At 42.5% G+C, this 16,466-nt stretch overlaps 3 protein-coding genes across 9 annotated transcripts; 1 reads left to right on the top strand and 2 right to left on the bottom strand.

Annotated features, from left to right (window-relative positions):
* Positions 1–604: 604 nt before the first annotated feature.
* LOC143349691 (protein rolling stone) lies at positions 605–6,857 on the top strand. Of its 7 annotated transcripts, none has more exons than XR_013080970.1 (3): positions 605–1,008; positions 4,981–6,378; positions 6,410–6,857. XR_013080970.1 is itself a non-coding variant. In XM_076781109.1 (3 exons), the coding sequence occupies exon 3, from the start codon at positions 4,992–4,994 to the stop codon at positions 5,829–5,831; it is 840 nt and encodes a 279-aa protein (XP_076637224.1). In that variant the 5' UTR covers positions 1,273–1,290; positions 2,637–2,829; positions 4,981–4,991; the 3' UTR covers positions 5,832–6,823. The 7 variants fall into 7 exon arrangements, 6 of the variants coding, with proteins under 6 accessions (XP_076637219.1, XP_076637220.1, XP_076637224.1 ...); XM_076781109.1 differs by lacking the exon at positions 605–1,008 and adding exons at positions 1,273–1,290; positions 2,637–2,829 and having other exon boundaries at positions 4,981–6,823; XM_076781108.1 differs by lacking the exon at positions 605–1,008 and adding exons at positions 1,994–2,121; positions 2,637–2,829 and having other exon boundaries at positions 4,981–6,823.
* LOC143349690 (uncharacterized) lies at positions 6,829–13,855 on the bottom strand. Its single transcript, XM_076781103.1, has 3 exons — positions 13,746–13,855; positions 10,017–11,618; positions 6,829–8,567 (listed from the first exon to the last, which is right to left on the bottom strand). The coding sequence occupies exons 2-3, from the start codon at positions 11,550–11,552 to the stop codon at positions 6,993–6,995; spliced, it is 3,111 nt and encodes a 1,036-aa protein (XP_076637218.1). The 5' UTR covers positions 11,553–11,618; positions 13,746–13,855; the 3' UTR covers positions 6,829–6,992.
* Positions 12,068–15,583, bottom strand: LOC143349681 (uncharacterized). Its single transcript, XM_076781089.1, has 3 exons — positions 15,547–15,583; positions 12,553–13,102; positions 12,068–12,416 (listed from the first exon to the last, which is right to left on the bottom strand). The coding sequence occupies exons 1-3, from the start codon at positions 15,581–15,583 to the stop codon at positions 12,068–12,070; spliced, it is 936 nt and encodes a 311-aa protein (XP_076637204.1).
* Positions 15,584–16,466: the final 883 nt, after the last annotated feature.

Below are 16,466 nucleotides of genomic sequence, written 5' to 3'. Positions count from 1 at the left end.
TCACGCGTTGCTCCATTCATTAACGCGCTGCGAATCGGATCTTTTATTCGCTCACTGTACCGAGCCTTTGTCTTCGAGCGAACTATTGCGCAATAATGTCCGTTCGTGTCGACGACAGTACTTTAACGCTTTATTATAGACTTTGGCGGTATAACTAGACAGTATAATAGCGAACGATACCTTTTACAATTACGTAAAATAAACAGCCATTATCAGCATTTAGAAAAGTGGTCTCATATTAGTCGAAGAATCGAAAGAAAATAATAATACTAATTATTATTATTATTAAATTTTTCGGCGAAAAAAATTTCAAATCATTCTAAAAAAATTATTTTCGGTTGCAGAAGTCGATTACAATCATTTTTGGTGAATAAACATACCCCCGAAATCCTACCCACTTTTTAGAAAAAAATTCGAAAAGGTGTGAAATTTTTCGACGGGAAAAAAAAATTTCAAATCGTTTTGGAAAAATTATTTTTAGTTGCAAGGGGCAATTGCAAGCATTTTTGGTCATTAGACATACCCTCGAAATCCTACTCAGTTTCGAGAAAAAAATTCAGTACGGGCGGAACTTTAAACGTTAATAACTTTTTAACGAAGCCTCCATCAACAAGTTGGTATTCTTGATTATCGTCTTATTTTGGCCTTTAGAATCCCCCATTAAAATTTTTCCCAGGGTTGGCCGAACACCCTGTATAAGAAACGTTGGCAGTTTCATTATCAGAACGTGTGGAAAATGTATTTCGCGGCGGACAGTGGCGTAGAAGACGGTGGGGCACCAGCTGGTGCACAGGGATTGATATTGATTCGAAGCACGCGGAGCCGGTGTTGCCGGGCAGTCACGGGCCAGGCTCACGTCGAACAGGATAATTCTTCTTCGAGCCGGGCTCCAAATGCCTCCCGAGTACGAGGAAATCGAAGTTCGCGGCTTGTCAGGGAAGATTTCTTGCATCGACGGCCGGATCAAGGATCATCTGCGGTTCACGGCGCCCACCACCTCGCCATGCGGTGTGTCTTGCGATCGTTAATCTCCTTTTTTTTCTTTAAATTCGCTTCCCACAACGTGCAGAGTCGCCTCGTGCTTGGCTTCGCTCGGACTTCGAGCCGCGAGGGGATCCTGAATATCCGCCGCACGTGCTGTCGTCCGTTTTGTGCTACGTCGAACAGTGTCGAAACAATTAATCCTGAAGGATCCTGGCGTCAGAATGTTTTGGGAGGCTCGATGTCTGATAGAAGAACAGGATGACGGACGTTCCTTGGTTCAAAGTTGCGTGACGTGTTGTGTCCATGGTTAGTGGACAATTTTTTTTCCCCGTTATATCGTTGGCTTATCGTCGATGTATACAAGGTTTACATTGCCTGCCAACACGCATTTTCCTTCGTCGGAATCGCAACTTTTGACAAACTCGACGTCGCAACAGGAAAACGGGTTTGAATAATTCAAAGTTTCGCGATACGTTGTGCCCATCGTGGCAGTCGTTGAACACGTTTCGTTAACCAGCGGCGAAAGGAAAATCTTGAAAATCACGTGTCGATATATTTAGGGTGTTCGATGTCTTTCACTAGAAAGGGCAGCCTTGATAAATCCAAGTTTTGTGACATGTGTTCTGGGAAGTTCGATGCCTAGTAAAAAGAAGGGTAATAGACGTTTCTCGATTAAAAATTGTGTAGCGTGTTGTGCTGATGTTGGTTTATCGTTGAAAATCTTGAGAGCTTGGTGACAAAATATTTTGGGACATTTTTTTAAGAGGAAGATTAGTTTTTAGATATATTACTGACTTATCGGTTTCGTCACACTGTTTATGTTTCAGAGGGCAAACCTCTCGAGCTTTTAAGAGCTAGCCCTCTGAAACATAAGCAGTAATCTGACGAAACCGATAAGTCAATAATATATCTTATTTTTAAACAGTGGATTCTTTTTCAATAACATAACAGCGATATTCTGAGAAAGGAAGGTCGACAAATGGGTGGTCTAAACTAAAAAATAAATAGGATCATTTACCTCTCGTTGAGGGTTACGATTAGGTTCAGAGGCATTATACAAAATGGACTCCAGCGTGATTTTCTGTAAGAGCATTTCAGCAGTTAAATTTCTTCTCCACCTGGTACAGTTACACGTTGGTACGTAGAAATGTTCCGCAGGTCCATCTGCGTCACGCCACGGTACGCAAAAAACGACCTTCTGTTCTTTTTGTGCGTCAGAAAAAAAGAGATCGGTATGCACACACGTATAACTGACGGACATTCGCTGTGTCTTGACCTAGGCCAGGAGTGGGGAACCATTTTGCATCGAAAGGTCGCATTTCGTTTTAGGGATTCCCCGTCGAGTCGCGTAACTTTGTACGATCAATTCTGTAAAACTGCAAAGAAATATTTTTCTTATACGTAAATTAATGTTTCGATTAACGTCAAAGTTTGGCTAGATAATTGTAGAGATTAAAAATCTGTTACGAACGGTACGATGAAAATTATAGGGTCCGTATAGTTTGAAACAGTTTCAACCGTTGGGTTCGACAAACGTCGCGCGTTCCGTAAAAGTACACTGATCTCCGTGTTGTTTGGGGGGTGATTAAATGGATAGTCAAGGAAAGGGCGGGGGGAGGGATAGGATAATGCACAGATCGAATTGATTTCAGTCATGGCATAGGGTTTTGACCAGAAGACTGATCAGTATTGGGTCAGGCGTGCTATGGTGCAGACAGATCGTGGTGCATCTGTTACCAGTGGGGCCAGACGGGATCGAGAAGGGATCGACGGACATATTGATTGCATCGCAGTCCTCGACGACTCGAGCCAAGCTCCTTCTATACCTTTCCTAACAACGATACGGTGTGTGGTGTGCTTACGGATTCTCTCGAATTTAAAAAAACTTCGATCCTCGCGGTACATTTTTGATTTTTTTTTTTTTAACGATTTACTCGTCGTAGATCGGTGGAACTTGGTTATATCGTCGAAGAAGTTATCCACAATAATATAAATTTTTTTTAGTCTCAGAGTTAATGCATACGATTATAAATGATGCCAATCGCGTGTACCGTTGATAAGAAACGCTTTAATAAGGTGTCGTTTTTTAAGTTTTCTATTCTCTTCCGTTGTTCTTCGCGTTACAGCTTACCTATTATCGAATTAGAGTGTATAATACTATGCTCCTACGCCGTTGTCCGGCATCGCCATTTATTTTTTAACTGAAAACAATTGGCGCGTGAAAAAAATGCAGTTTCGAACAAGCGCGTACATTTGTTCCCATGGAGGGGCGGGGTGGGGCGGTGTCCGCTACCTGTGCTCACGAGAGCAAATCGGTAATGACGAAAGATTGTAATAAATTAACGGGTAATTGGTATTGGCCGATTGACCGCACTGTCACGACCTCTACGTGCGATGCGTGAGTTCGCAGCGCTGTCCGTGCAAACCTCGGCGCCCCGAGCCAACAAGGTTAATTAGTTCAAACTAACCTCCATCTTTGCCGGTGTGCATAGAATGCGATTAAAGATTTCACACCGCCGTTCCACCTCGATAAGTTTCAATCACGACTCGAGTATATGGCGCGAGCCATTCCTCCCCTTTTCATTACAACTGTTACACTCTATAAACAGTGCGATGCACTTGTACACACGTTTAATCGTTATCGGGAACATGTACAATGGAACATTTCGATATCTTTCCACGCGAGAAACGTCTACGTTTCGGCTTGCTCCATCGTTATACTGTTATAATTCGAATTGAATCTATTTGTCTGAAACTCCAGACGTATCAACAGTTAAAAGCGAGGTGTACTCTGAATCCTATTATATGATACTGTTTGTTCTCCGTTGGGTTCGCGAAACTGTACTGTAAATAAGAAAATATTGAAAATTACTAGAAAGATTAATTCTTAGAAATGTTTGTTCATAGATAAGCTTACGTGGAACACGAAATTTTTTAATTGAAACGTTTATCCTTCCGTGTCCTATGCGATTCCGGCATTGATATCTTATCGCGAATTCGATAAAGTTTAAAGTAAATCGTAACTATTGCAGCTGCACTTAGATGAAGTGATTGCGTTTAGCTTATAACGTTTTAATGCCTCGATCGATATCGTTCGATCTTCAAAAATATATTTGGGAATTTCTAAAAACTGTAAGTTTCCCGATGGGCTTTGAATCATTCTGTTGAATTCCTGTTCATTCGTAAACCAAAACTGACGGGCAAAATAGTTGAACGAACGCTGTTCTTCGCGCTCGAAGCGTAATCGTTTGACTGGAATCAATATGGCTGCATCCACGGCAGCGAAATAATGACACCGTAGAGGTTAGGTTTCCGCTTCTAGGGTGACGGTATTATTTCACTTATCTGGCTTCTGGCAAACATTCTCACGTACGAGATGGTGTCGGCGTTGTATCGGAGTTTGTCGATTCTAAAACGACTTCTTTTCCTACTCGTACAATATTCATCATGTAAGTGATACCGTAGCGAGGTCTTTCTTCGAAATTACCGCCGAACCTCGTGCAATTCTCCATCGACGTCACGCTTGCCATCGAACTATTTAAACATACATTTCTCTCGTTATTCTGTAAATTTAAACAATTTTCTTTCCTAAGAAAATTATACAACGATCGATCCCAGGTACTTACGTGACCGTAGTCGATTTTGAACTGTGCAAAAATGTTGAGCGGGAAGCACACCGGAAACGATGACCACACATGTTTTATTAATATGCGTACCAGGAAATTCAAATATCCGTCATTTGGCGAATAATTACTACTGCCTCAAATAGTAGACGCGCTTGACGTGTTATTATGTTAAATTATTCTGTAGAGGGAAATGTCGCGTTAATTAGTTACTAGTGATCGGTAATTGTTCGAAGGCAGTTTGTATCGCTAATTTGCAAAGCTCTGCTAAAAAAGTGTTCGAACGACGCGTTACGGTGCAGCTGGTATACCAGGTACAAATTTTTTTTTATCAACATCGAACATCGTTAACAGTTACGAATTTAAATTGCAGGTCGTCGAGCGATGGTAAACAAACTCTGGTGCCAAGAGGTAGCCAGGAAATGGTTTTACAAAAAGGACGAACCGCCGCACGCACGACTATTTTCCGAGCCGAAATGCCAGAAGCACGTAGCCACCTGGTACTTGCTCTACCGTTGGTTAATTTTCATGGCCTGGGCCTGCATCGTCGTGTGTTCGATCTTCGAATTCGGTAGCTACAATCCGATGGGCGCGTACGACACATGGCCGATTTACTTGACCAACTGGGACTTGGTAATGGGCCTGTCTCAGGCCCTCCTCGGCGGACTTCTTGTATCGAGAAGATGGAAACTGCAAAAAATACCAGACTTCAATCCATCTACGTTAACGTCAGGATTAACGGAGAAAGCTTATTGGTTCCTTTACGTAGTGACTACGAATATTGCGCTCGGCGTTACGATCACTTATTGGTGCAGCATTTACGATCCCAAGATCCATCGTTTGGATCCCTTAAATATCATGCTTCATGTATGTAACAGTATTCTAATGGTAATTGATTTTTGCGTAACGAATGTACCGTTTAGATTAAGAAACATTTGGTGGTGTTTTACTATAATGTTCGGTTTCATCGTCTTCTCGGTAATATACTATTTGGCCGGTGGTTTAGACAAGAACGGTTACCATTATATTTATAAAATCCTCGACTGGAAAAAACCAGTACAAACTACGTTAGTGTGCATCGGTGAGACCCTATTTATAACCGTGTTATACTCTGTAGTATGCCTTCTAGAACATACCAAACATCGAATCTACCTTAAAATCGGTATAAAATCGCTCGACGAAACACAAAATTCTATTTCGGAGAAACGGGCCGACATTGTATAAAAATTCTAGACTATTTACTACGACAATGTACAGTTCCGAAGCAAATTATCGTTTGTATCGCCCTAAACCGTAATTCTAAGTACGAATAGTGTATTTTCTTAGGTAATGCTCACTTTTCTATGATCAAACGATTACGAATGGGGCCTAATCGAGAGAAGAGATGGGGATTTTCAATTTTATACTCATTCAACATATTTCTACCACGCTTTTATGCATACCTAGTTTCGGCCAAAAGTTGTTCTTTGGCGCCTTTGGTAGAAAGTGTTAATGAAATTTATCCTAATAATAACGCAATTAATTTTCATATAATGGTTCCTTTACCGTACATGGCGTAAGCCACGCGTGAATAAACTTATAACAGCGCGTATACGTGCTTGAACGATACTGTTCATTGATAATTTAGATGTTATAAAAAAAATGAATGTAAAGTACAATGTATTAGATGGCAAAGATATAATTTTTTTAATACAAAAATATTTGTAATAAGAAAAAAGTAACTCTGTCGTTGTTGTAGGAAATTGTTATACTATCAAATTTAGCAAAACACGTGTAAATACGGAAAGGCGTATAAATTCTAGAAATCGATACGAATATTTGTTAAAGATAAGAATAATGTGTAGCAAATTTGCCAGACGTATGCACGTGTACACGGTTTATAGACGCGAAAGTATTTAAATTAGTCCATTGTGTTTTACCATTGTATTCGATACCAATGTACTAAACACATTCTGAAATGAATTTTTCTTTTTTCAAGTACAGACAATAGTTTTATTAAGCCTTGAAATCGAACTATCCGGCACTAAGTGAAAATTCATCTTATATGAATGTGCAGCATATGTAAAACTATTTATATCATACAAAAACTGTATTAATTTTTTGTATACATAATTAGTTACTGTACACACATATATATTATATATAAAATCCTTATATGAATATAAGGTTTCAGGAGTGTTATATATAATGGAAGAACAATGGACGAACATTCTGGAAAAATAGCAACGATTTATTAATAAAATAACGATTTGAAGCAATTATGGACTGCAATATGAATGAATGTAAGGCTAAAATCAGCCTTCGATCACAGACCATATTAAAACTTATCCTATATTAAAAAATAACAATGATCAATTTTCGCCCACATCCAAGTACAGTCATTTACTATTCAAGCCCCCGCAGATTTATAGTACTTTCAGACGGTACTGAATCAAGTAACAGTACCTGATACTCTGTTCCTACCACGTCGTCTTGATAATACATAGAAGGTAATTCCTCTGTGAGCAATAAACCTTCCTCTAAATCACTTGTACCTAACACAACGTCCGATGCCCCAACAAGAGAATCTAACACAGCACCGTTCGCCTTTAATTTCCATACGTCCGAAAATGTTAAATCAGTCCTCGCCGATCCCTGATCTTTTCTCGCGTGTTGATTGGATATTTGCCGATGCATCATAACTTGCGACGAGGATTCCGAATTTTTCAGTATATTGGTAAGAGGTGGTGGTTCCGGTTCGGGTAGAGAGCGATCTGTTTCCGAGGAAGCGCTGAGAATAACAGCATCGCACGGCGCTACCATTATCATTTGTTCCGTGGGCTCCGACACCGAGGGTGTAGTGTATAAAATGTAATCCATGTTATAAACCGGACTTCCTGGGACTCTTTTCGATGATTTATCACAATCCTCGACGGGCGTGCCGTGTACTTTTAACATATGCGCCCTTAACGTGGCTTTCGTGGTATACGAACGCGTACAGGTTTCGACTGGACAGTGATACAAAGTTTTAGGTTTATCCTGCGGAGGCACTGCGTCGACGTTCGTTTGAATTTCATTATTATTTCTGAGATTTGTATTCGCCTGTTCGGGCCTCGCTATTGCCGGCGAGTCCATGCACGCGGTATCCACGTTCAGATCTATTGACTTTCTCTTCGATTTCACAACCGGATTTACCCTGGAACAATGCGTATCTTTTACTTTGCCGCGTTTCTGTTCGTTAGCAACGTCGCACGAATCCGTCTCCGCGTCCTCTTTATTTTGATGCTTCTTTATATGAACGTACAAACTGCTTTTCGCCGAGAACTTTGCGTTACATATAAAACACTGAAAGTATCTGCCTTCCTTATGCGTCAACCTATGCTCCCTGAGATGCTCGGATCTCATAAATGCCTTGCCGCAGGAAGGAACGTCGCACACAAATTTACGCTCGTTGGTGTGCTTTTTCTGGTGCCTCTTCAATTTGCTAGACGACGAGAAAGCCCACTGGCAGCCTTGAAATGTACAAGGGTAAGGCTTGGAGCCAGTGTGCGAACGTATGTGAGCTTTCAGCCTGCACGGCTTGTCAAATACTTTCCCACAGTCTGGCCACGAACACTTTACATCTACTTCCTTATAACTATGGCATCTTTGATGCGACGTCAACGCGTTACTACTGTAGTATCTCTTCCCGCAACCTTCGTGTTTGCAAACGTACGGAGCGTGACTCTGGTCGTGTGATTTCATGTGGAGTTCCAGGGCTCTCTTCGTCTGGAACTTTTCCGGGCAGTCTGGAACTTGACACACTATCCTTTTGGGACGAGTGTGCAATTTTCTATGGCTCCACAAATTGTAAATCGTGGTGAACCGACGATTACAACCCTGTACCTCGCAAACATAGTCTTTGCGTTTCAAATGCGTCTCTTTATGCCGTTTAAGCTTAAATTCCGAATAAAAGGCCCAGGCACATCCTTCGAAGTCGCACTGAAATACAAAAGGAAACGAATTTACGTTTCGTAATGTTATTCAAGAGCTTACAAAAGTATACAGAATGAGCCAGAACTCGAAACCTAAAATATCTATGGATAAAAATATTGTGATTTTTTCTTAAGACCATATTTTCTGAGATTTTAAGATCATTAACTTTTTTTTTAGCGGGATAATGTATTTTCGTTATTGTAGTATTATAGTCGATAAGAAGATCTTACCATACTCTGCTAGAAGGATATCTTTTCTTTTCAAACAATTTACGATTATACTTACTCATTTGTTTTGTATCAGTATCATTTCAATTGCAGTTTCACAATGTTGTATTCAGTTTAATGAAAGATGCGACCTTGTAATCATCTACTGAGAACATAGACAAATGCAGTACAGGCTCAATCATCAACATCTACAACATGTATGCAGAAACTGGAAGCGTAGGGAGAAAAACTGCATAAAAAAATAAACCAAAAAAACATGAACAAAAAGTACGTTTTAGTTATAACAGCTATTAATACATATACTAGTATATGCAACGCTCGGATCAGCGTAATACGAAATCTACGTCGACATCGAATTCATGGATTTCGTTTCTTCTCGCACGAAGAATTACATAGAAACGACTTCCAAAATTGAAGGAGCTTTTGCCAATGGAAGTTAGCCGTGGTTCGTCGATAAGCCACATTGGCTTTACGAAGTAGAACATCAAAGACGCGAGGTCTTAATGTTTGGTGCGACAATATGCACCGTACGATAACAGAATTATACTTTTATAAACAGAACGTCGATGGGACAAAGATACGCACAATTTTGGGAGAAATTCTGCCAGCCTTACTAGAAGACATACCCCTTCAAAATCGTATAAATTTGTGGTATCAGCGTGATGGTTGCCCTGCTCATATACGCGAGAATATCGAGATAAGTATTGGAGAGAACTTCCCCGTCCGCTGGATTTGACAAGGTGGAAGCGTTCAATGGCCAGCACGTTCGCCCGATTTGAACCCGCTCGATTTCTTTCTAAGGGAACATTAAAAAAGAAGGTTTATTCTATTGCGCCGACGACAGTTGAAAGTATGCGTCAAGGTATTAAAATGTAGTAATATCGCCCTCAAAATTCTAAATAACGTACAGGAATCTTTAAGAAACAAGTTACGAAACTGTTTAGACAATAATAGTTCCTACTTTGAATGCATTCCGTAATATTCCTACCAGCGAATAAACCACCAATCGTTAGAAGATCAACATATTATACACGTTTGAATTTGTCTTTCTATCGGCTATAATATTACAGCAATAAAAATATATATCGATATATTAAAAAAAATCACAATATTTTCCTATTTTAAAACAGATATTTTTCTCCATAGATATTTTCTCCTATGGCTAAAAGCGACAGAAGTATTTTAAGTCGCAAGTTTTGGCAACTTACCCTGTATAAAATTTATTTACCTTAAATGGTCTCACGCCATAGTGAGCTAGTAAATGGCCTTTCAAAGCATAAAGCTTGCTAAATTGTCTACTACAATCTTCGCGCGGACAGTCCCATACTTTCCCATGTTCGTTAATCAATACTGGTTGCAAGTTATCATCTGTGATGCCTAATTCCTCTAAAGCATTCGATATCACCATTTCATGATTAATAGTATTCTCCACATTCTGTTCTATCGTGCTGTTCCATGCCGTCGAAGTATCTATTTTCGGTAATCTTGGAAAGTTTCCCGTGGCTTCTATGAGTTCCGAAGTCTTCCCCTGATATATTTGTTCCTCTGTGCCAGTATTTATAACAATTTGCGTCATGTTTGAGATTTTGTCCGTAGATATGGCTACGACTGCCATCACCCCATCCTCCGTATCTATAAAGTTTTCTCCAGTTATCGTAATCTCGTTTTTCAATTTCTTCTCCGTCGTTTCTGGTATTTTTCTACGTTTCTTAATAATTCGTGGCTCCAGTTTCACTTTAGCCTTGGTTTTCAACTGTTCGATTATAATGTTCTCGGAATTGGCTTCCACCAACCTGGCGTTTGGCAGCTGATGTATCACATTCTCCGGATCGAGATCCTGCATATAGAGATTCGTTGCACCGTCGGGCGAGCAACTGTCCTTTCGCGACTGAACGTCAACGTCTCCTTTGTTTACGTTTTCCGCGTCGTGCAAAACGTCAACAACGATCCGCGTAGATTTGCCGTGCTGCTCCTGATCTTCCGCGATCATGGTCTTTCCCATCAGAGAGTCTTGTTCCGGCTCCGGGCACATCTCCTCGACGACTCGATCGGGGACACTCAGAGCGGGTTGAGCACTGGTCGATGGCAAAATCTCGCCGGCGACCATCATGTCGTCCGGAGACAACGCCAACGGGTCCAAATGGTCCAACTGGAACTCCGGCAATATGAATCCATCCTTCTCGCAGGCGTCGAGCAGCTTTTCGCTTTGTAGCTCTTGCAACAGGGGATCATAACCTAGGTTAAGTTTCTTATCGGACAGATCGATGTCGATCGACAGCCCGTCAGGGTCCTTTTCCAGAAAAGCGTGCTGGAGCTCCTCGCCCAGGTACCGGTCGACGCCCTCCTCGACACCTGACTTGATCGCGTCGAGGTCCATGCTCGACACGGATTCCGTCCGCGTTTTTAACCATTTCTCGATGTCAGCTACGGTCTCGACGTCGGCGGTCTTGCCGATCGCATCAACACTCGTCTCGTTCGCGATACCGTGGCTACACTCGATCCAGACTCTCTCCGGACAGTATATCGTCGTTCCGTCGTCGTTCCTCGATGCTTTCTGTTTTCCTTTTTTATTTGTTTCCTCTCTTTTGTCCTCGTCCGGCGAAACGGGAAGCAGACTCGACTCGGTGTAACCTACCACTGATCCACCCACAACGCCGACCTCACCGTGCGTCCAACCGCGAACCGTACACAAACCGCGTCGATTACGAAAGATTCGCGGGATTTGTTTTGACTTGGAAGCGGAGAGAGTTCCTTTACGAGACATTTGACTGCCCCGTAGCCAGCTCTGTAGGGGTCCACACACAGCAACAACGCCGCCATTGAAGGAAACCTTTTGTAGAACATAGGTCGCTTAATATATCGCAGCACGAGTACGCTTTGAGCGGCCAGGTGTCGCCACCCGTCTCCCGTTCCGCGCGCTTTTTGAATGAACGCAGGCACACGAAAACGTTCGAACGGTAATAAACGACAAACAATAGACAATAAAAACTTTAAAAGACTTGATTTAATAGATTAGCCTACTATATTATAGATACTACGCGTTCTTTATTAAACATTTTCTAGACTAAAACGCTGAAACTTACTTCAACGACTGGTAAAACGTTTATTCCTAAATTTCGACTAATTTCTAAACGAGAATACAATTTATTTCTCTTGTATACACGAACAATTTGAACATAATTTGATTATACGTTAGAGAAATGCTAGTTTTCGTTTGCCTGGTTGGATTGTTAACAAAAATTTTATATATTTATTTCGTCATGGCGAATTTCGTTTTGTTCACGAATGGATCATTTTAGTTCCTTCGAAATCGGTCAAGGCGATGCATCTCGATGTATCTTTTTGTCGAATTTCAATTTTAAGTTGTTCTATTCTGGAACGCTTCTGAGAACTTTGTTTCGAAATGTTGTTTTTTGTAACTGGAGCTTTTTCGATTTTTTTAGAACATTTATCATTATTGATTTCTATCCCTTGCTGCATATAGGGTTGCTGAACAATCGGAGGTACTCCGAAACTATTCAGTTCCGCGCTGATTGGCTTAACAATATCTTCCGATCGAATTCCTTCGCGGCAATTAAACATTCTTCTTTTTCTCGTCGTTGATGGTCTCATTTCCTCGTATGGAATTCTGTATCGTACCGTATCAAACGAATTCTTAAGATTTGTATCAGACTGATGGATCTGAACGATATCACTAAACGATTTCTATAGAAGAAAGTAATATCTATAATTAATATATGTTTATTTATAGAAATTTTGTCCACTGTATATCGTACGATATCTTTTGTCTTTCAAAATTACGTCTCACCCTTTCATCACTATCGTTCAACATCCTATACAGCACAGCCTTGGGTACCTTGAACGCCGGGGGTGGTTTCGGTTGCGGTTCCAAACATGGCCGACTGTGCCGTTTCAGCTGTTCTGTGTAAAGAAACACGTCGCCAGCGGTTTCCTGGAACCGTGGATCCAACAATCTCGAATCCTGTTTCCGTATTTTCCGCCTTTGCCTAACAGCCAGACGACAAATGCAAGGATCTGGCCAGAATCTCTTGGGGTCTGGCCCAAAGATTTCTTCCCACCAGGTCAACTTAATCTCCTCTGGCTTCTCTTCCATGCAGTTACAGGCTTTTCCTTTGCTCTCTGTCGATCCCTGCGTCTTATTTTTCGATTTTTTTGTCAGACACTTCGACGAACTGCTGCTAACGTTTTCGATGGATTTCCGTTTCGACTTGAAGAACCAGAAGGTCCTCACGCAGAGTGCATTATTGCCATTTTCCTGAGGGAGAATTACTTGTTTACGTAACCTGTACTTCTCTGTCGAACAATGACATTCGTTTCATGGGTATACTTTTCTGTTGATCAGAGGAAAGGATGCCTTTGACGTAATGAGACCGGGAATTTGAAACGTGGGCCGGAAATACGCCATGACGAAGTTTAATTTTGCAGATGAATAATCATTCCCTCGCCTTTGGGCGCGAGGTTACACCAGAAATTTACGTTTTCGAAACCAAAGTGAAACAAAGAAGCATCGCCTCCAGTATTCTGTCATCGTTCTCAATGATCGTGTACCACGTGGCAATAATTTTTTTAGTATAATTGGTGTTTCGAAGATGGCGATAAATCGAATGGCAAATAATTTTTAGCATTCGATGACGAAATCGCGTCATCGTTGCTCCGGAACGGAGGAATTTGCACGAATTGCCGCTAATGCCGATTCGGTGTCCTTTGATCGTCGACCGTTTCCGGTGCCTGTGCAAACCTCGCAGTAACCCTACCGAACCGACTCTGTTAATTCCGAGAGAACACCGGAATTACTGATACTACCTCTGCAAACGAGATGAGAGGAAGCCGGAAACGTCGATGCAGTCAATATTGCGCGCGTTCACCTGCTGGTGCACACTTACGCGACGGCGGATAACAGAGGGTGAGTCGGATAGAGTGAGACAGGGGGGGTTACCAAGGGGAGAAGCTGCGGAAGCTTCAAGGAGACGCAATGAGAGATTTCGAAGCGTTTGCGAGCCGAGGCAGATTGATTCGGCTCACCTAAACTGTCATCCTGGTACAGCGTTCCTCATATCTAGCACCTGCTTCGATATTTAAGGGTAGAAGCAAGACCTAGCGGTGTATCGTCTCCTTGATACAAATAATTTCATTCAGAATAACTCCTTGACAATCCTATTTGATATTTAAAACACAGTATTAAATAAAACATTAATAAGGTAATTAACAATCCACTTACGTTACTTTCTGCAGCCCCTCCAATAGATGTACCCGCACATGAACTTTCCTACTCGAGCTTCCAGTTTCTCTAGTCTTTGGTCGCAAGTCGAATCATTTTACCTTAAAGGAAAAAGTTTTAATCAAAACACTACCGTACTGCTTCCTACAGAGTACTATACTCCTCGCAAAAAGTGCGTGACCCCCAAATTTTGCGTATCCGCTAAAATGGTACCAAGGGACTGTGGGGCCGCAAAAAGCCGTCCATCTAGGAAATTATTCCTGGACAACCGGAACCTCTTTACCTGAACAAGACTGTAGACACGCGTCTCCTACGCAGCGACATCCCCTCCGTGGCAGCTAGGTATCTCCCTACTCCAGATTTTCTGGCGGCGAGTCGCGGTGAGGAAGGGTGTTTACTCAAGACACGACAATTCATTACGTAATTGAATTGAATGAGGCCTCTCTCCTCCGGTTGCTTCCCCACCGAGTATCTCCGCGGTAGTCTCTCGCCCTCGCTACCCGCCACGGGCTCTAGCACGTGTAGAAACTGGTGGTTGGAATGCGCGCGCGCGCTCGCGCCTATCCTCCAGGGTTGGGGATCCATCCCACGGCCACCACACCCAGCGTACATCCACAGAGAGACACGGCCCGTGTCTGCCTCGAAACGCTCGGTGGGGTACTACCGAATTAAACGATTAGTTAAACTGATTTCGAGTTAGGCGAATGAATAAGTAATCGGATTTCTCGTTAAGGTAATCGCATTGCGCCCTGATTGGCTCCGTCTGCCTGCGTTATAGACCGTTCCCCTACCGTTTCGATGCTCGATGTGGTTCCCCCGTTTCCTCCCTCTGTTTCCCTTTCATCCTGGCTCTGTCCCTCCGGCTGGTTATCTTTGTTTCCTCAATTAATTCTCCACCCGTCTCTGGCTACCACCCGGTCTACCGTTCGTTCTTCGTTCACCTCTCTCGTGTGGTCTCTTTCAACCTATCGCGCGCAAGCGTCGTTCAATCTGCCTTCCTCGACGTCTCCTCCGCGTCTGGATCCATTTCTATCGGAATTCGCGTTTTCTTTCTCTCGATCCGCTATCCTCCTGCACGAATTCCGTCTCAATGTTTCTTTCTAACCGTCCTTCCATTCATCTTGTTTGGTTGCGTGTAATGCCTCTAACGCTGTACTGTGAGGTATTCGAAAAGGCGGTCATAAGTTAATTTCAAATACCTAAAGAAGGATACGCTGATGTTTTTGTTTAGTATTTGTAATTAATTAACGATCTACAGTGACCGTTAGATAGATTAGTAGATAAACGGTACACGTATTTCATAAATTTAGGGTTTTGTATACAATATTCCTTGAAATATATTGTATAAAAATATTAAAATAATTTACCTGGTTCTACGATTCAACTTTTTCAACAGGAGGATGAAACTAGTTCTATTCTCAATGTAACCGGGGTACAGATGGGAGAAAGAAAGGTCAGTCCTGGAAGGAATTGCGGACCGTATTGCGTCAGACATTTAATCAAGCTTTCGTAAAATTACTCGACAGTCCGCCACTGTCCACGTTGCCCTCGTTCATGGATCACGTTATCTCTAATAGGTACATCGAGGTACTCGCAGGAAGAACCGTGACAGGAACACCTTCTTCCGTCAGTTTTCCTCGATGTCTCCATCTTTTCGCGACCGTCGAGGTAGTTTTCGTCCGTCCATCCCGGATCCCCTGCGTCCCCTTTCGTTTACGCGTCTGCATCCCTGATTCCCTCCTGTCCGTATCCATCCCGGCGTTCCACCGGCCGGTAGCGCGGAAGCGTGTTTGCCGGAGCAATTACATTCCCGAACGCAATCCCATTTAAATATTGCCGAGTTTGGTAGCGACAAACACGGGACACGACGCGTCCCAGGGTCGCAATCGGCTCGGGACACAACGAAAGGCCGTTACACGGCCATTTCGATGGCTAAAACGCGCTCGACCACCCGTAAGTGGATAAGTAATACATATTACATATTAATAGCTCTTAATCAGTGCATACATATAGATATTACCATTCTAATTACCTTCCTATCAACGAGGAAGAGTACTTAAATGACATCTTCGTGACACGAACGACTTGCAATAGCGAGCAAGCTTTTTTTCTTAGGTCATCTTCTTCCTAGTTCAGTCTGCCAGAGACCTGGATTTTAAAACGACCGGTAACGTTCTCGTTCGGACCTCGATCGGATCGATCGACGCCGGTCAACCTGCGAAATTCATTTTAAATCGATTATCAATCCCCGCGCGATAAGTATTCCCGGGTGTAAATAGCGTCGACGGCGGCCCTGAGCGGCTCGAGCGTTTCGCACCTAGCGCTCTGTAACAGGGAAGGACAGAAACGGTCCAGCGGATCAAAGAGGACGAACGAGAGACGAGCAGCGTCACGCGGTGGCCAGGGGGTGGGTGGGTAGCACGTAGGGGTCGTAAACGC

Source organism: Colletes latitarsis, chromosome 14 (assembly GCF_051014445.1).
Source record: "Colletes latitarsis isolate SP2378_abdomen chromosome 14, iyColLati1, whole genome shotgun sequence".
NCBI lineage: Eukaryota > Metazoa > Arthropoda > Insecta > Hymenoptera > Colletidae > Colletes > Colletes latitarsis.
The sequence above is the reverse complement of the archived record's forward strand: the minus strand, read 5'-3'. Positions and strand labels throughout refer to the sequence as shown.

Bases quoted from the DNA above. Each gene is read 5' to 3' on its own strand.
- LOC143349691 (XM_076781104.1), top strand. From the start codon at position 894: ATGCCTCCCGAGTACGAGGAAATCGAAGTTCGCGGCTTGTCAGGGAAG. The intron at 1,009-4,980 runs GTGTGTCTTGCG...TTTAAATTGCAG, and splicing joins GCCCACCACCTCGCCATGCG to GTCGTCGAGCGATGGTAAAC.
- LOC143349690 (XM_076781103.1), bottom strand. From the start codon at position 11,552: ATGTCTCGTAAAGGAACTCTCTCCGCTTCCAAGTCAAAACAAATCCCG. The intron at 8,568-10,016 runs GTAAATAAATTT...TTTGTATTTCAG, and splicing joins ATGGCGTGAGACCATTTAAG to TGCGACTTCGAAGGATGTGC.
- LOC143349681 (XM_076781089.1), bottom strand. From the start codon at position 15,583: ATGAACGAGGGCAACGTGGACAGTGGCGGACTGTCGA. The intron at 13,103-15,546 runs GTAATTTTACGA...ATTGTTCGACAG, and splicing joins GGACAGTGGCGGACTGTCGA to AGAAGTACAGGTTACGTAAA. The intron at 12,417-12,552 runs GTGGACAAAATT...GGTACGATACAG, and splicing joins AAGATATCGTACGATATACA to AATTCCATACGAGGAAATGA.